This window comes from Lithobates pipiens, unplaced genomic scaffold (assembly GCF_037356315.1).
Source record: "Lithobates pipiens isolate NorthernLeopardFrog02 unplaced genomic scaffold, aLitPip1_a1.2 Scaffold_18, whole genome shotgun sequence".
Taxonomy (NCBI): domain Eukaryota; kingdom Metazoa; phylum Chordata; class Amphibia; order Anura; family Ranidae; genus Lithobates; species Lithobates pipiens.
This window is the reverse complement of record NW_027507758.1, coordinates 416,201,938-416,222,416: the sequence shown is the minus strand read 5'-3', so window position 1 is coordinate 416,222,416 and position 20,479 is coordinate 416,201,938. Positions and strand designations below refer to the sequence as shown.

General features: G+C 39.9%; 1 protein-coding gene across 1 annotated transcript in view; it reads right to left on the bottom strand.

Annotated features, from left to right (window-relative positions):
• SLC2A2 (solute carrier family 2 member 2) overlaps positions 1 to 20,479 on the bottom strand; it is a 79,558-nt gene that overhangs the window by 44,363 nt on the left and 14,716 nt on the right. The window contains exons 2-5 of the mRNA XM_077487993.1: positions 15,600 to 15,695; positions 8,778 to 8,959; positions 5,718 to 5,842; positions 339 to 454 (exon numbers count right to left, since the gene is read on the bottom strand). Of these exons, the coding sequence (XP_077344119.1) occupies positions 339 to 454; positions 5,718 to 5,842; positions 8,778 to 8,959; positions 15,600 to 15,695 (519 nt within the window). The remainder of the gene's footprint in view (positions 1 to 338; positions 455 to 5,717; positions 5,843 to 8,777; positions 8,960 to 15,599; positions 15,696 to 20,479) is intronic.

Genomic DNA, 20,479 nt, shown 5'->3' with positions numbered 1-20,479 from the left:
CAAATGACTGACAAGGCTAAATGCAAGGCTGCAAGTGACTGACAAGGCTGCAATGGAAGGCTGCAAAGGACTGACAAGGCTGCAATGGAACGCTGCACATGACTGACAAGGCTGCAATGGAAGGCTGCAAATGACACTGATAAGGTTGCATTGATGGGCATTTAAATGTAAGTTTTTTTCCTTTTTTTCTTTTAAATTCCCTCCTAAACTTGGGGTGTGTGTTATACGCCGGCACGTGTTATGCACCAATAAATACGGTATACATTATCCACAATCCTGCCAGCCATTGCCTCACAATACGTATATCAATTTTAAGCAGTTTAATTGTTGATACATACCTGACTGATAAGAATTCCTGTCACAATACCAAGTTGATGTAGGGTACCCAGAGCTCCTCTTAGTGCTGTTGGAGAAACCTCCCCAATATAGATAGGTACAAGTCCTGCTATCAGTCCTGGAAAAATACAAGAACACAAGGCCACCTTATTTAATCTATAGTTGTTTTATTTTTTTTAAACGAGAAAATCAGTATATCAACCTTTTATTGCAAGTGAAGCGCTTCATGAATAAACATATCTGAAAGGAAAACCATGGGTATTACCTATAACTACCAGGCCCTTCCAGTCATTACTAGGTAGAGGAGTGAATCTGATTAAGAGCTATTTACTTTGTATTTGGCTCCCACTGGGAATCATTTTTTTAACACCTCTCCCCTCTATATGACAAAATTTGAGAATCAACTCCCATAAAAACATACAGTGGGGATCGAAAGTTTGGGCACCCCAGGTAAAAATGTGTATTAATGTGCATAACGAAGCCAAGGAAAGATGGAAAAATCTCCAAATGGCATCAAATGACAGATTAGACAAACTTATAATATGTCAAAAAAAGTTAAATTTTATTTCCATCATTTACACTTTCAAAATTACAGAAAACAAAAAAAATGGCATCTGCAAAAGTTTGGGCACCCTGCAGAGTTAATATCTTGTACTGCCCCCTTTGGCAAATATCACAGCTTGTAAACGCTTTTTGTAGCCAGCCAAGAGTCTTTCAATTCTTGTTTGAGGTATCTTTGCCCATTCCTCCTTACAAAAGTGTTCCACTTCTTTGAGATTTCTGGGCTGTCTGTCACGCACTGCTCATTTAAGGTCTATCCATAGATTTTTAATAATGTTGAGGTCAGGAGATTGTGAAGGCCATGGAAAAACCTTCGGTTTACGCCTCTTGATGTAATCCCCCATGGATTTTGAGGTGTGTTTAGGATCATTATCCATTTGTAGAAGCCATCCTCTCTTTAACTTCAGCTTTTTCACAGATGGCATCAAGTTGCCATCCAATATTTGCTGAACTTTTATTGAATCCATTTTTCCTTCTACTCGTGAAATGTTCCCTGTGCCACTGGCTGCATTACAACTCCAAAGCATGATTGATCCACCCCCATGCTTAACAGTTGGACAGAGGTTCTTTTCATTAAATTCTGTGCCCTTTCTTCTCCAAACGTACCTTTGCTCATTCCGGCCAAAAAGTTCTATTTTAACCTCATCGGTCCACAGAACTTGTTTCCAAAATGCCTCAGGCTTGTCTATATGTTCATTTGCAAAGTTCAAATGCTGATTTTTGTGGTGAGAACGTAGATGAAGACCATATTTGTACAAGTATCTCTTTATAGTGGAATAGTGTACCACAACTCCAGTGTCTGCCAGATCTTTCTGGAGGGATCGTGCAGTCAAACGTGGGTTTTGAATTGCTTTTCTCACAATCCTGCGAGCTGTTCTGATATTTTTCTTGGTCTTCCAGATCTTGCTTTAACTTCCACTGCTCCAGGTGACTGCCATTTCTTAATTACATTCCGAACAGAGGATATTGACATTTGAAATTGCTTTGCTATCTTCTTATAGCCTTCTCCAGCTTTGTGAGCGTCAACTATTTTCAGTTTCAGTTTTCTAGACAACTGCTTAGAAGAACCCATGGTGCTGATTGTTGGGGCAAGGTCAGATGAGTCTAGTTATTTAAAACCTTTGAGATTGACATCACCTGGTCTTCCCAGACGATGATTGAGAACAATCCATGACACTGGTAGGTCTCAGCTTTGCAAAGGGAGCAGTGCATGCTATAAATTCTGCAGGGTGCCAAAACTTTTGCAGATGCCATTTTTTGTTTTCTGTAATATTGTAATAAAGTGTAAATAATGGAAATAAAATCTAACTTTTTTGACATATTATAAGAATGTCTAATCTGTAATTTGATGCCATTTGGAGATTTTTCCATCTTTCCTTGGCTTCGTTATGCACATTTAGGCCCCTTTCACACGGGACGGATCAGTAATGATCCGCCCCGTGATGATCTGCTCGCTCAGCGGGGAACGCTCCATTGTCCCCGTTGAGCCGGCGGCGGACAGGGCGGTCTCCGCACACTGTGCAGGGACCGCCCTGTCAGCTCTCCGCTCTCCCCTATGGGGATCGGATGAGCACGGACCGTCTGTCCGTGTTCCTCCGATCCGCTCTGCAGACGGATAGAAAAATAGGATTTTCCTCCGTCTGCAGAATCGGACCATAGCAGAGGCGGACAATAGTGGGTGTCTGCGGATGTTCATCCGCAGACACCCGCTATCCCATAGGGATGCATGTATGTCCGTATTTCATCCGCAAACGCATGGATGAAATACGGACATACTGTCCGCATGTGTGAAAGGGGCCTAATACACATTTTTACCTGGGGTGCCCAAATTTTCGATCTCCACTGTAGACAATGGAGTTTGCATATACTGTATTACCCAGCTTACAGTGCCTTGCGAAAGTATTCGGCCCCCTTGAACTTTTCAACCTTTTGCCACATTTCAGGCTTCAAACATAAAGATATAACATTTTTATTTTTTGTGAAGAATCACCAACAAGTGGGACACAATTGTGAAGTGGAACTAAATCTATTGGATTTTTGAAACTTTTTTAACTAATAAAAAAATGAAAAGTGGGCCGTGCAAAATTATTCAGCCCCCTTGCGTTAATACATTGTAGAGCCACCTTTTGCTGCGATTACAGCTGCAAGTCGCTTGGGGTATGTCTCTATCAGTTTTGCACATCGAGAGACTGAAATTCTTGCCCATTCTTCCTTGCAAAACAGCTCGAGCTCAGTGAGGTTGGATGGAGAGCGTTTGTGAACAGCAGTTTTCAGCTCTTTCCACAGATTCTCGATTGGATTCAGGTCTGGACTTTGACTTGGTCATTCTAACACCTGGATACGTTTATTTGTGAACCATTTCCTTTGTAGATTTTGCTGTATGTTTGGGATCATTGTCTTGTTGGAAGATAAATCGCCGTCCCAGTTTCAGGTCTTTTGCAGACTCCGACAGGTTTTCATCCAGAATGGTCCTGTATTTGGCTGCATCCATCTTCCCCTCAATTTTAACCATCTTCCCTGTCCCTGCTGAAGAAAAGCAGGTCCAATCATGCTGCCACCACCATGTTTGACTGTGGGGATGGTGTGTTGAGGGTGATGAGCTGTGTTGCTTTTACACCAAACATATAGTTTTGCATTGTGGGCAAAAAGTTTGATTTTGGTTTCATCTGACCAGAGCACCTTCTTCCACATGTTTGGTGTGTCTCCCTGGTGGCTTGTGGCAAACTTTAGACGAGACTTTTTATGGATATCTTTGAGAAATGGCTTTCTTCTTGCCACTCTTCCATAAAGGCCAGATTTGTGCAGTGTACGACTGATTGTTGTTCTATGGACAGACTCTCCCACCTCAGCTGTAGTTCTCTGCAGTTCATCCAGAGTGATCATCATGGGCCTCTTGGCTGCATCTCTGATCAGTCTTCTCCTTGTCTGAGCTGAAAGTTTAGAGGGACGGCCAGGTCTTGGTAGATTTGCAGTGGTCTGATACTCCTTCCATTTCAAAATGATCGCTTGCACAGTGCTCCTTGGGATGTTTAAAGCTTTGGAAATCTTTTTGTATCCAAATCTGGCTTTAAACTTCTCCACAACAGTATTACGGACCTGCCTGGTGTGCTTCTTGGTCTTCATGATGCTCTCTGCGCTTTCAACAGAACCCTGAGACTATCACAGAGCAGGTGCATTTATACAGAGACTTGATTACACACAGGTGGATTCTATTTATCACCATCAGTCATTTAGGACAACATTGGATCATTCAGAGATCCTCGCTGAACTTCTGGAGTGAGTTTGCTGCACTGAAAGTAAAGGGGCCAAATAATTTTGCATGCACCACTTTTCAGTTTTTTATTTGCTAAAAAAGTTTAAATTATCCAATAGATTTCGTTCCACTTCACAATTGTGTCCCACTTGTTGGTGATTCTTCACAAAAAATTAAAATTTTATATCTTTATGTTTCAGTGGGCCAAATGCTTGCGCAAGGCACTGTACATAATATAGATTGTTTGTGTTTAGTGGTGGAGAAATACCCCTGACATAGGTGGTCGGTGAGGTACTCCTGCTACACTAGTGGTTAGTGATGTTTTCCCCTGTTACACTAAGGGTCCATGTAGCCCCCCCCAAGCTTATTTCACTAGTCAGTGATGAAATTCCCCTTTACTTTGCTGGTCAGTATTGTGCCCTCCTACTCTCCTATGTTTGTGATTAGAAGAGATGTGTACCCTTACATTGGTTGTCAGTGAAAGTTTGGCTAATAGATGACAGTATCAGTGTATTTTCCTGAAAGAAAAGAAGCTACCGATCCTGCACTGCTGGTTGTGTCTACGCTGAGTGACATTGATGCTGGAACTTTGTTGGGAGTGTCTGACCGGAGATCATTTCACCCAGGTCCTCCCGCACAGCAGTTGGATGCTACTACACCAGGATCACCAATCAGGAGTCCTGAGATCATCTCTTAACTGCCCGCATCTGGGCAAGACTGCTCCCATTGCCAAACCAAAGTCGGGTTGGTATTCAGCACAACAAACAATCCTTATTTTACTATAAAACAGCAAGTTTATTTACTGTTTTCATTGTTCCAGGTAGAGAAAAAAAAAGAATAATATTCAAACATTTATATCAAGAACTATTATTTTAAGATTATAAAAATAAGCTTCCATTGTTCTCTTTTATCCTGAACTTCGTTGAAAATTCTTATGAACAAGGGCATTATTGAATAACTTATTCTTAGGGGGCATTGTTTAAACAAGAGGTAACTCTGCAAGCAAAACTTGGTGAATCTAAAAGTCAAGTGATTAAACAAACAACACAATGGGGGTTATTTACGAAAGGCAACTCTGCTTTGCACTGAAAGTGCACTTGGAAGGGGTAGATCTGAAATGAGTGGAGGCTCTGCTGATTTTATCATCCAATCATGTGCAAGCTAAAATTCTGTTTTTTTTTCCTTGCATGTCCCCTTCGGATCTACAGCGACTTTACTTCCAAGTGCACTGGCAGTGCAAAGTGGATTTACCTTTAGTAACTAACCCCTGTCCCCAATGTCCTTGTTCTTCATTATTGATATATTATTTGGGATAGTACTTATAGCACCCATCTAAAGCTCCTCGTTTTAAGTGTTGGACCATAGAAATAAAGGCTTGTCAAATTGTTGGGGATAATCATTTGAGTTCAAAATATTCTTCTCAAGCTGTAAACATTTACAACGCAATCAATTATTTTGGTAAAAATATATATAAAAAATAAAATAAAAAGGACAAATTGAGCTTGTGACAGACTGCTAGACATATGCTGCAAATTCCAATAAAATGTCTATATATGGTCTCACTTACCACAGTAAAGCCCAGTTATAAGTCTGCCAGCAATAACTAAAGCGTGAGCTTGACCTAGTGGAGCCAGCCCCATCAGCAGTGCTCCAATAACTGCCAGAGAATTCACGACCATCATAGCTTTGATCCTAAAATTCAGAAGTAAAGCTGAAATCAGATTACCTTTATTGGGATTAGAATAGAAAAGTAATAACATAGTAATAAATCTGTTTCACGGGTAGCATGTCTAAAGACAGGTCTTATGACTTACAAATATTTCTCAGTCTGAATTAGTGATGAGCAAAATGAGCAACATTTGTTTAGTGGGAGGACAATTGCCAAAAACGTCTGCCACAATCTGAAAATCCCAAACAAATTGCTAGAATTCTACTAAAGTCTATCTAGAATAAAGGTCTGGTATGGATTTTAGGGGATTTTAGGGGATTTTAGGGGAGGGGGATGCCTTTTATTGTCTTTTTTTGCATGGGGTCCCCTCTAAATCTACACCAGACACTTATCCATGTAGTCTGCATGACAGGGGAGAGGGGGGCCCTCTTCTAACTACTGTTATTGAATGAATAACTTCTGGTTGCCACAGTTGAAGGTTCCGGTGGGCGGGCAGGCAAATTGGTCAATCCTAACCATTTAGTTCAGTGAACTATAAACAGCTTGGATTTCATGGTGATTAGTCAGAATGTTGAGCGTCTATATGGTTACCTATCAATATTTTTATACTTTGTTCCTTTACCCATAATATAGCTATAAAACTCAAGAGTTTTAAAGATCATAGTTCATAGTGCATTGTAAAGCCTTGCACAATAGTACAAACCAAGTTGGCAAACGGCAAAATTAAATTTCTCATTTAACGACTGCAGCTCTGGGAGGTTTATCCCCCTTCATGACCAGGCCATTTTTTGCGATACGGCACTGCGTTATTTTAACTGACAATTGCACGTTTGTGCCACGCTATACACAAATAAAATGTATGCCCTTTTTTGCCCACAAATAGAGCTTTCTTTTGGTGGTATTTGATCACCTCTGCTGTTTTTATTTTTTGTGCTATAAACAAAAAACACCCACAATTTTGAAAAAAAATTCTGCTATAATACATATCCAATAATTAAAAAAAAAAATCCAATTTCTTCATCAATTTTGGCCAGTATGTTTTCCGCTACATATTTTTTGTTAAAGAAAATCCCAATAAACATATATTTATTGGTTTGCACAAAAGTTATAGCATCTAAAATATATGGGATATTTTTATGAAATATTTATTTATTTATTTATTTATTTATTAATAGTAATGGCAGCGATCAGCAACTTATAGCGGGATTGCAACACTGCGGCAGACAAATCGGACACTAAGTGACACTTTTGACACTTTTGGGGACCAGTGAGACCAATACAGTGATCGGTGCAAAAAAATATGCATGTCACTGTACTAAGATAATGGCAGGGAAGGGGTTAACATCAGGGACGATCAAAGGGTTAATTGTGTCCCTAAGGAGTGCTTTTGGGGATACTTTAACTGAAGACAGAGATCCGTGTTCCTGCTAGACTTTTGGTGGTTATACCAGGATGATGCCTGCATCTGCGGTATCGTTTTTTACAGCCGGTGGTTGGCTCTCTTATAATTGCAAAAGTAGCGGCTAACCAGCTACTATTAAAAGCAGTGGGAGGGGACATCCCTCCCCTCCCGCCGCCTTCTGTGACTCTCTCAGGCTCCTCTGTCCACTGGGAGACATGTCGGCTGGCCGAACAGCCAAGCAAAGCCAGGATCGGATTTGATCGTCTGTTCATAACCCAGAATCGATTACATGACATCACTTCAGGTTTACTCGGGAAACCAACGGCACCTTTTTAAAAAAATTAAAAGCATTCAAAAAAACTGATCTTGGTGTTTTGAATGCTTTTAAGTGCAGAGGAGGCATTTGGGGTCCTATAGACCAGTGGTCATCAACCCTGTCCTCAGGGCCCACTAACAGGCCAGGTTTGCAAGATAACTGAAATACATCACAGGTGATATCATTTTCTGCTCAGTGATTGCAGTATTCTAGTCTGCATCTCTCCAGGGTCATATATAAAACCTGGCCTGTTAGTGGGCCCTGAGGACAGGGTTGATGACCACTGCTATACACCACATATCTCTCCATACAGAGGACCCGTCCTGCCTATTTTGACAGCAATAAAAGTGATTAAAAAAAATATATAAAGCAACAGTGTAAAAAAAAAAAAAAAACATTTTTTTTTTTAAGTTCCCCTGTTCTCCCATGCTTGCGTGCAAAGGCAAACACATGCTTTGGTCCCGCACGCACGTAAACAGTGATTGTCAAACACGTTAGATCACAGGCAGTAATTCTCACACCAGACCTCCTCTGTAAATCTAAAGTAGTAACCTGTAAAGCGTCACCTATGGATAGTAAAATTGACGTTGTTTGTCACTGTTGCACAGGCATGCGCAGTTTTAAAGGGTGACATGTTTAATATTTATTTACTTGGCATAACTTCATCTTTTATATTTTAGAAATAAAATTAGGTTATGTATTGTGTTTTTTGTTTTTTTTGCATTAAAATTTTAAAAAAGTGTATTTTTTCCAATCTCAAAATTTGAAAAAACTCCGCGCACATACTGTGTGACATCAAAAATTGCAACACCCACCAATTTATTTTCTAGGGCCTCTGCTTTAAAAAAATATATAATATAAAGCACAAAAATACTAATTGTTACATAAAAAGTGCCAGAAAATGCCTGGACTGGAAAAGTTTGAGTGTCAAAATGTTATTTTAAATATTTAACACGATTGTATAACAACAATAACAACAAGCTATATGCCTAGTTTTAGGAAAATTGCTATTGTTCAAAAAAAAATACTCAATGGAAAGCAGCAGAGAAAATGAAACTATACATAAAGTAGCTTCCGGGAAAAAATGTAATTCCCAAATAGGTTTGTTTGAATTGTATACTTTTTTCAATTAAATTGAGAGCAAAATCTGCAATTACAGATTCAGTGAAGTATGTACAACCTGGTGGTGAAATCTGGAATTACATTGCAACTGTAAATAACAATGGTCCATAAGGCTCACCTTCCCAATTTATCTGCAATCCATCCAACAAAGAATGAAGACACCAAACCCCCAATTGAGAATACTGATACAGAGAGGGACCAATACATAGTAACAGTAGAGGGCACATAGTCTTCTGTCATATTTCCACTCTTTTGCATAATCACCAGGCCCAGTTTTCTTGCATAATGGTGCTCAATAATCTGTACATGAAAATAAAGTGCCATTAACAAACAGTTCCAAAATCAAAATATAAACATTGCTATGATTAAATACAATATAAAAGTTACTCTGATCATCTAAAGGGTGTTGTTCTGAGACTTAAAAACATATGACCATGACCAAAATATGAAACCAAATTTTATAAGTAGGGGAGGATTTAGATAAACTGATGAATTTCAGCATTTAGCACATATAGTACTTCCTGGATACCTAATTATGGTGAAAAGAGAGATTTTGATGGGTGGGGGAGACTTTTGATGGGAACTGGGATTTGGGAGGAGGACAATGATTTGTGCTACGAGGACAAACATTTTGCAGGGGGGGTGGGGTTTAGGGGGTGATTACTACTGGGAGCAGGGGGAATTCTGCATTTTGGATTGGGAGAATCCAAAAATTATATTAATATTTTAAAGTTGTCAGCTTCATAAAAAACACAATTGCTTAAAGGTTTCACATTTATTGCTTACTATCTGTTCCTTTTATATTTAATTAAAAAAAAAAGATTTGTATTGGGATTTTGCTTTCCAGGAATCGAAAATATTATGATGATACCTGAATAAAAAATACTGGAATGGTGGGGGTGCTGCTGGAAATGACTGAATATTGGTGGCAATTAAATTGGATTAGTTCACATTGAAATAATCCCTGTTCATTAAACCAAACATAATACTGATGGTATGCACAGTACTGTAATATACAGTAATGAGTCTATTATGAGTTTATTATAAAACTTTCTCAAAACAGAGAGTCTCTGTTATACTGCTTACAGTAATTCAGCAAGGTGGAAAAAAAATTAAAGTATAATCTGAAATTAGTTTATTTATATCTTTGAGGCTTTGTTACAGGAACTTTTTGTGTATTTCAGTTTTATTACATTTCCATGCCTCTCAACTGGTCAACACACAAGGACTGGTCTACTATGTCTACCAATACAGAACCTCTTTCCTTGCAAATTCCTACATCCTATGGCAGTGATGGCGAACCTTGGCACCCCAGATGTTTTGGAACTACATTTCCCATGATGCTCAACTACACTGCAGAGTGTATGAGCATCATGGGAAATGTAGTTCCAAAACATCTGGGGTGCCAAGGTTCGCCATCACTGTCCTATGGCATTCTACCTTCATTAACTGTGTGAATTTATCGTATATGCTCCTTTTACCTCTATTCAGATCTCAGCAGTTCTCACAGGAAAACATCCCCTTTGTGAGCCTGATTATGAAGCCAAGTATATCTGTTCTAATGCCGCGTACACACGACTGGACTTTCCCTCTGAATAAACTCTGACAGTCTTTCCGACGGAGTTCCCACTGACCGGACTTGCCTACACATGATCTCACACAAAAGTCTGTTAGTTTCGAAAGCGATAATGTACGACGAGACTAGAAAAGGAAGTTCAATAGCCAGTAGCCAATAGCTGCCCTTGCGTCGTATTTGGTCCGTCAGAACAGCATACAGATGAACAGTTTTCTCGATAGTAATTGAATCCGTTGGAAAGATTTAAAACATGTTCTATTTCTAGGTCCGTCAGAATTTTTGAAGAAAAAAGTCAGATGAAGCCCACACACGATCGGAATATCCGATGAAATGATTCCGTCTGACCTTTTCTGCCGGAAAGTCCGGTCGTGTGTACACGGAATTAGAAGGAGAAGGAAAGAGATGAACAGCTGTGATCTGAGGAGAAGGGAGAAAGTTGCCTGTTATCATATTGAATATTGTGGGATTTAGTTTAAGTCTAGTTTAAAAATAAAATCACATTGAAAAGTGCCTTTTTAAGGCACATTTTGGCACAGTTTTTTTTAAAAGCACATTTTTTAAATCTGGAATTTGGCCCTTTTTTGGCATTACTTTTTTACTAGGTAAACTTTTTTTTTTTTAACACAAATTTTTGTGTATTTTTTAACACGCATTTTTGCACTATTTTTACCATGCATTCTGCATTTTGACTGGTATTTTCAAATGCATTTTTCGGTACTTCTTTAACATGCATTTTGGCATTTTTTTTATCAGTAATTTTGGCACTTTTTTAACATGCATTTTGGTGCTTTTTATGCACGATTTGGTGTGTTTTTTGCGCATTTGAAACTTTTTATATGCATTTCGGCTTTATTTTATCGTGCATTCTGGCGATTTTATAATGTGTAGTTTGGCATGTATTTTTTGTACATTTTGGCAAAACTCAAATTTACTACACACGTTTAGGGTGTCGTAAACAATTAATGCCACCACAAGTGTGATGTTCATTTTGCATACATTTCCAGAAAGCACACAAAAACATGCATTTCTGCAGATTCCAGAAATGCACAGGTATAAAAGGGGCCTTAGGGCCCATTCACAACATGCATGCTTGAGTGCTTGTGCTCCCACACATTTTTGAGTGTTCTGTTTTTGGCAACCCATTGATTTCAATGGGCTGCTAAACGCCTGGAAACAAGCAATAAGTAGAGCAAGCAATACTTTCTAAAACGAATCGCATGAAACTGTGTTTCACTGCAGTACCATGTGATTTGCTGTCCGCAAATGCCCTGTGTTTTCTAGAAGTGGTTGGAGCCATTAAGAATTAATAGCACCCGCACACTTCTTGCAAAGGCAGTTTAGTCACGGCACAGTGTGCCCATGGTTTTTGTGTGTGTGTTACCTACAATTTCCCAAAGACATCTATTGTGTGTTGTGTGTTATGTGCCATCAACTCGGATCCAAGCCTTAATGACTTGATGAATGAGAGATTTAAACCAAAGTCGGTTTTGTGCTAGTCTGGCGAGATCTTCCAGTGTTATCCCCACAGCTGTAGTCAGTGTGTCAAACCATCTAGTAGCCAGCCTCTCTCTTCTCATAGTTCCTTCAATCTTTGCAAACATTATTTCCTTCTCCAAAATTGCACATTAAAAACAAGCTAACATGCGTTACAGCCCCAAAATACACATTTAAAAATGTGAAAAAACTTGTGGTAAAAAAAAAAAAAGCCAAAATATCCAATGGAATATTGGATTATATTGTTACACATTTCTACTATTAACTATTATCAATTAGCAGTAGTAGCAAATAGAGGTATACTAAGGTTCATCAGGTGATATCTTTAAAGTACCATAACATGCAATAAAATAAAGAGTTGCATAATCATCCTGCTCTTTCATGTTCCTTGGAATTTCAACAGTCTTTGTTAATGAAGACTTTGCTCTTTACGCCTGTAATTTTGCATTGCATCATGCACCCATAGCTCTATTTTCACAAAAAATGCCTACTTTAGGTATTGTTGGATGACAGTGGGGTGGGTCACTTATTCCCCTGTGGCTTGAGCTGCAGACTTCTGAGATTTGACAGTCACTGAAATAGGCCTTTCATGGACTTAAGCCCTGTACACATGGGCTGAACGTCAGGAGACATCGGCCGGTTCAATAAAAAATGGCCAACATTCGGCCCGTGTGTTTATCACCCTGTCAGACAGAACCTGGCTGTTTGGCAGGCTTCTGTCGGATAAGCATGCTCTAAAACCAGCAGCCAACCGACTCATGATCAGCGCTCTCCACCAATGGCCACCCCCCTGTCTGAACACAACAGCTCAGTAGGGGAGATTGCTATTCTAACTTTGCATAGTTAGTATAGTGCAGGGATATGCAATTAGCGGACCTCCAGCTATTTCAGAACTACAAGTCCCATGAGGCATAGCAAGACTCTGACAGCCACAAGCATGACACCCGAGGCAGAGGCATGATGAGACTTGTAGTTTTGCAACAGCTGGAGGTCCGCTAATTGCCTATCCCTGGTATAGTGGCTCTGACCAGAGCTGACAGCTTTTTTTCCTTCAACCCAGACTCATAGGGGGTTATTTACTAAAGGAAAATCCACTTTGCACTGCACTTGCACTTGAAAGTGCACTGAAAGTGCACTTGGAAGTAAAGTCACTGTAGATCCAAGGGGGACATGCAAGGAAAATAAAAAACAGCATTTTAGCTTGCACGTGATTGGATGATAAAATCAGCAGAGCTTCCACTCCTTTCAGATCTACCTCTTAGATTTAGAGCGACTGCACTTGCAGTGCAAAGTGGAGTTTTCTTTCGTAAATAACCCCCATAGTGTGTACCAGGCTTTACACACCCAATGTTTTGGACCTTTTTTTTTCGTGTTCCCATTTAGAATATATGTATTATATAAGTAAAGCCGCGTACACACGGGCGGACTGTATGGCCTACTTAGTCCGCCATACAATCCGACGGACAGTCCGTCATACTTTCGAATGAACGGACTTGACCACACACGGATGCACAAACAGTCCGTCGAAAGCTTGCGCGATGACGTGTACAGCACGTACGACGGGACTAGAAATAGGAAGTCCAATACACAGCAATGCACCCTTCCGCCGTGTAAATCCTTTCTGAGCATGCGCCATTCTTAGTCCGTCGAACTAGCCTACTCACGAGCGGATTGTCCGCTGAAACCAAAGTATGACGGACAGAATTTAGAAAAATCCGAAATACTTAGTACGCCAGACTGCACGCTGAAAAAGTCAGCTGAAGCCCACACACGAGCGGACTGTCCGCTGAAAAGATTACCAATAAAACTATACTCTCTCCCCCAAAATACTAAGTGGCAGGTGAGTGGATTTGAGCATAGTAGCTTTTTCTTTGCAGTATAACAATGGTGGTAAAAGAGGCATAGGGCTGCATGATTGTCTGTACCACCCCCCTGTTCCTTGTGTGCGGTTAGTCATAGCAAAATAAGGCTTTGTTTTCATTGTTAGCAATGTGGTCAGACCACGCTGGGGAGAAAGGGGGTTGAGCTGTCTGACCCTGCTGCTCAACAACCACTGCAAAGATTTAAAATGAGACCAAGGGATATGTGTGTTGCTTCCAGATGCAGCACACCACTCGGCCGTACTCGGCAGCCATGCAGGTTTTGCTGCACCATTTATCTATGAACCCTAGTGATCAGTGAGTGAGAATGATTACAGGACAAATATAACCTTACAGGGGGATTGTGCCTGTGCTTTGCCTCACTATGTCTCCACGACCTCTCCATTCATCTACAGAGTTAAATGGAAATTCTCTTGGGTACACCAATGTGTGTAAGTGGTATAAGAAAGTGCCGATTGGCCACCTGCCAGATGCAGCTCTTTGCTTTACTGATGGGACCTTATTGTACAGGGAAATGGACTTCAATGGCCTTCCTAAATCAAATAATAGGTTTTGGATTTGGCAAGAATCGTCAGTAAAAGAATGCTTAAAGTGTTATTAATTTCATCCTGTCATTTGACAGAAAATCATGGTTTTCATGCTCAGCAGAAGCCTGAAACAGCTGTATACAGTTTGAAATAAATGACTCTTTAATAGGCTCTAGTTGGCAATGTAGTAGGGAAATTATTTGCATATTTCTACCCACTGTGCTAAAGTAATATTTTGGTAAAACGGTAGTGTATATTTAGAATAGACTTTCAGCAGAGGTAGTGGGTAAATCAATATTAAAATGATTGTAAACTTTCTTTAAAAAAAAAAAAGAAAAGAAAATAAACATAAAAAATACTTACCTGCTCTGTGTAATTGTTTGGCACAGAGAAGCCCCCGATCCTCCTCTTCTGGGGTCCCCTGCCGGCATTCCTGGATCCTCCTCTTTTCTGTGTTCCACCATAGGAAGCCACTTCCTATAATAGCTCACGTGTGGGCTATATCACGAGCGGTGCTGTATGTGTCTTTTGACACACACAATGAGGCTCAGCCCCACCCCTGCTCCTTTGTTACTGGATTTGATTGGCTCCGCTGCTTCCAATGAGCCCAGTGAGGAGGAAGAGAGAGCAACAATGTTGCTTTTGAGCACAGAGCTGGATCAAGATCGGGCTCAGGTAAGTGTTTAGTATTGGCTGGGGGGGTTAGCTGCACTTAGAATGTTTTCTACTTTAATGCAGAGAATGCATTAGGGTATAAAAAAACTATTTGGAATAGATTTACAAAAACGGGAGCATTCAGAATCTGGTTCCTGTTAGCCAATCAGATTCTAACTTTGGCTTGTTCAATTACGCTTTGACAACAAAACCTGGAAGCTGATTATTATCTATACAGAGCTGCACCAGATTTTGCACTCTCAAGTTTTAGTAAATAACCCCCTTAGCCTTTACAACCACTTTAAAAGAATTCAGAAAAGCTTGGGATAAATACAAATCTATAACAGGACAAAAAAAAAGAAAGAAAACTTGATTGACCACTTAGTCTTTTTCTGCCGTCACACTTCTATATTTCTATGTTTCTAGAAGATTGAAATTACTTTGAGTTTTGCAGGAAAACAACAGTAATCTTAAACATAATTCAGAATCGTCAGGTTTCCCAATTTGTTTAGATGAATTTACACATTTTTTGCACTTTGTTATCAGCAATATTATTTATTAGGTTTGTAATTTTCACTTAACAATGAATTGGATTTTTGTGCATAGTAAAAAGCCTGTTTTTAAATGTTATGAATGTCTTCTGTGAAACAATTAAGTTCCTAAAAGCAGTATGTTGTCCACGCGGCATGGAATCAGCTTTTAAATATAATATTTTAGCAAAATTCAGCATACCGGCATACCATGATAACTAACTGCAGCCCTCTTCAAAACATTAAAACAGAATATAAGGAATGAATATCACATCTTACTTTTTGTGGTGCATTAATGACTCCAATGCCATATCCAAATTGTAGTGAACCCAGAACGGCTGTGAAAACTGTAAAAATGAGGGTTCCAGTCAAACTCTATAGGAACACAAAAGAAGACACAAGATATTAGTTGGCATGATAGGGGTTGTAAAATTTGTTAGACATACAGTATTGCGCACTTGTTGACAACTGTAAAAACATGCTGTAAAATAGAGTGCTTTTAAAGATAATGAATTTATTATTGTTTATTAAAAAATAAATCTCATAGATAGTAGATTTAACAGAAAAATAACCTTAATTAAATCAGTTTGAAATCAGTTTTGATTTTGGTATTGTGCATGGGGGTCATGATTATGTTTCAAAATGAAGGAAGCACCGATGCAGATGCCTCTCAGATGGCATTGCATGATGAATTAGAATTTGCTTATACTTCTCCTCTGTGAGGGTGCCATCAATTGCATTCTGCATTCCATGGCCGATCACTGAGTTGCTTGTGCTCAACCTTGCCAATTTATTTTTACTTCTTCAAAAAAGCTTGGGTAGCACATATGGAAACACCTGTCTGCCACAGAGTTAAAAAAAACTCATAAAACTTTGTTCAGGTATTTGATATTCTACTGGAAATTCAAACTTTGAGTTTCCTGCCTAATCATCAATGCTCATGCCCCTCCTGCCTATTGACTGGATCATTGTGCAGGGGGGGGGAGGGGTGTTTGATTAATGTACGCTGAGGGCAGTGGTACAGATCTTCAGTGTGCTGTTAGCACTGGGCAGTTCAGTGTAGTTCTAAAGCACTAACAAAATGTGAAAAAAAACATATTCCTTACTTTTATGCAACCTAACTGCATACCAATAATAAAAAAGCATGGCTTCAATTGGGATTTAATTGTTCTGAAGCTCAAGTGTTACTAGGCTCCATTTAGCATTCAGTGTTGGGTGGGACAGTAAAGTTTTTGCCTTTCAAAATGGTTAATTTTTTTTACGGGGGTGGCATTTAGGTATTTGAGGTGACACAACCACAGGACCCAGTTTGCCTTGGATCAGCATCATGAGTTGCCAAGGTGCTGGTGGGCTGCCACCACCACAAGAACCGATGATACTCCAGCATCATTCATTGTTAGCAACTGGTCCATCCTCACCATGACAATGTAAGATACTCATCAATGGTAGGTGGAATGCAGGACCACCCCCAGAATTTGGGAGATGGTGGAAGTCCACCTTATCCAGGCCTGCTCCACCTCCTGCCCTCTGCCTCTTTCTTAAAAGATCCCAAAGCTAGGGCTCTGATGTGATGAGGGATCTATGTGATTGGATGGGCTTTTGTGATGGGGGAATGTGTAATCTGATATGACAAGAGAAGTCTGTGATGGGGGGGAGGGGGGCTCTAGGGTGATGGGGAAACTCTAAAGTGATGGGGCACTCTGTCATGGGGGTACTCTGATGTGATCAGGGGCTCTCATGTTTAGGGGCTTCTGATGTATAGAGGGAACTCTGACATGAAGTGCGGCATTTGACATGAAGGGAAACTGTGATGTGAAGTGGGCGCTGATGTGATGGGGGGACCTCTGATGTGATGGGAGGACCTATAATATAACTTGGGGTTTCTGATGTGAAGTTAATTTCATCAAGGTGGTTGTGTCTCAAGCTCAGGTTTACCATTGAATATTTTTGTTATTTACTTGATAAACTGGGATGCCTCAAGATTTTGCATAATTTTATCAAAGTGTTTTGTGACTGAAAAAAAGAGAAATGCTGGGTTACAGCACTGTTCTAGGTTGCATTCTATCACCAGGTACAAATTCCACTCAACTGGCACTACGAATATTCTAATGTCGCGCACACACAAGCAGAATTTCCATCTAAAAAATCTTGGATGGTTTTTCCAACGGAATTCCGCTGAAGCTTGTCTTGCATACACACGGTCACACAAAAGTTCACTGAACTTTCAACTGTCAAGAATGCTGTGACATACAACACTACGATGAGCCGAGAAAATTAAGTTCAATGCTTCCGAGCAATCGTCAAATTGTTTCAGAGCATGCATGATTTTTTTGCGCGTCCGAATTGTATACAGACGATCGCTTTTTCGGATAGGAACTTTTCCCGACCGAAAAATAGAGAACCTGCTCTCAATCTTTTGCTGGTTGGAATTCCGCCAGCAAAAGATCGATGGAGCATACACACGGTCGGATTTTCCAACAAAAAGCTCTCATCTGAGTTTTGGTGGCGGTATTTCCGATCCTGTGTACGCGGCATCTCACATTTGAGATTCTAGATGCAAGCTTGGTTCCATTTTCATTATACTTGCCACTGAATGTGTATTTCTGTTGAAACAGACCTAATAAACAAAAGTCTGTACTTCTGTGGAAAGGCTGGTGAATCCAGAAAGAAAATAATTCAACAATCTAATTATTAATCTCAGGTTGTTTTTGAGTATATACATTTTATGAGAGACGGTAATATTAGTCTGCTATGACCTGAGTAAGATCATGGTGCTATGTTTATTTGATGTACATTATAGAACCCTCCACTTCCATAAAGGCACCAATCACATGTTTTCATAAATTCAGTATGTGCCAAGAAAACTCAGTGGTCCCAAATAAAATGCAGGAAAGTAATGAGTTTTATTCTCATTTTTCTTTTTAAGTATACAAAATTTAACACAGAATTAAATGGTATTATTTTTAGGCCGCAAAGGAATGTTCATTAGACTAGCCATGCACATCAGAGGAGAGCAGACCCCCAGCAGAAATCTAATCCTGAGGATTAGCACAACTTCCAATTCAAGAAGCTTTTCCCTAGCCTAGTTTTTCCTAAAACAGTCCATTCACTGTTTGGTCTTGTCCAAAAGAGGTATCGGGTAATTATCATCTTATGTCTAGAATAAAGTTAAATGTATACCCTGGAAATCTAATAAATTTACTGTACATTTATTATCTTTTTATTACTACCAGGGATGCAATTCAACTAAGACAAAAACATACACTATTGTAAAATAACATAAATGTGGTTCTGAATGTTGTGCTAGCTGTGTAACAGACCCTGATGTGTGGGTGTCAGTTATTACATTGAGCGTTAACAATCTATTATATGATTTCTATTGTTCTATTATTTCTGATTGAAACAAAAGTTTCCACGTGAAGGCAATTACAATTATTAACCACATGTGCCAGAATACATCATATCCCCAATAAAGCAAAAGGAATTTCATAAAAGTATAAACTTTCTATGCAAAAAACACACATGATGGAAATGTATTTTAATTCATCAATAATTTATCAATTAATGATAGCTTTCCTCATTTTTTTGAGCATGCACATTCCAGCAAACAATTGTATATGAAAGACGTCACCAGTGCTACGCACAGATCCATGGTTACAAGTAATGCACATAATTCACGCTTTGCTGGAGATGATCAGGTGACAATCAGGCCATATGGGATTTTTTTACAGGGTGATAGCAAATACTTGCAATAAGCAGCTTGATATTTTATGCAAAGGTTTTGCTTCATTGTGGAACAACAAATGAAAATAAAAGAGTGACAGGTAAATGTCTCCCCACATTTAGTGAAAAAAAATACCCAAATAACTTTGTTATAGAGATGTTGTTCAACCCATTAGAAAATCTATGTGTGTAATAATAAGTGCATTTGATAGTAGCATTTTCTTTTGCTCCAGTGTAGTCCAGAATGGCCCTGTACTTGCCCAATTCTGATTGGTCTTTAATGACCATTGTTGTAGTAGAAGGGCTCTAAAGACAGGTCTGGGTATATGAAAGCTTTAGAGCTTGTTTAGACTTGCAGTGGGGGGGGGGCATCAAGAATGACTTGCGGATGGGGTGTTCACATACCACAGTTGCGATGCTTTGCTTCACACCCACCGCCAAAAGCATCCCCCCTATAGTGTTTGGAGGGCATTACCATTTCCGATTACAACCAATTCAAGTGTTGCATGCACCCATATCATCTCCTCACCACCTGTCAAATGCTTCTGAAAACATGAGTATGGATGGCTTTTCAGAAGTGTGGCAATTTAGCAGCACATGCAAACTTAGCCTTAAAGTGGTTGTAAAGCCTAAAATGTTTACCTTAATGCATTCCTTGCATTAAGGTAAAAAATGTTTAGGGTCAGTATGCCCCATCACTCCCCTTTTTACATACCTGAGCCCTCATTCGATCTAGCGCTGTGCACGTCTGCAGCTCTCCTTTCTCCTCACTTCCATGTCTGGTGAAGAGCAAGGGGGGGTGGGGCTGAGTCCCACTGTCCGTGATAATAGACAAAGCAGCGGGGCTCGGGTGTGTGCACGTACGAGTGCCCCCATGGGAAGCGACTTCCCAGAGGGGAGGGGCACAGATCGCCGGCAAAATAGAGTGGTTTGCAAAGAGCAGGTAAGCATACACATGTTTTTTTTTTTTTTTTTTTTTAAATGACCGTTCTAATACCTTTAAGGCTGGTACACACTGGCCGAATATCAGCTTGTAACAGCCAGTTCAAAAGAAACCAGCCCACATTCGACCAGTGTGTACAGCAGCCCGTCCATCTGCTGTCAAACTGGCATGTTGTCAAACAAGCAGCTGATTGGCATCTGATCTGCACTGGCAGCCAATGGCTGCGAGCGTTGACTGGTGTGCTCTGGCAGGGGGCATTCCCCCTGTCAGAATACAATAGCTCAGCATGGAGATCACTGTACTAAAGTCAGTACAGCAAGCTCCTCATTTTTTTTTTTCTTACAACACGCTGGGTTGAATGCAAGAAAAAACTTCCTGTGTGTACCACACATTAGAGAGAGTCACCTAATGTTTCTCTGGATGTAATATCAATACTAACTGATCTACATTCAGCTGTACAACCCCTGAATCAGTACATGAGTCTTTGCCTGAA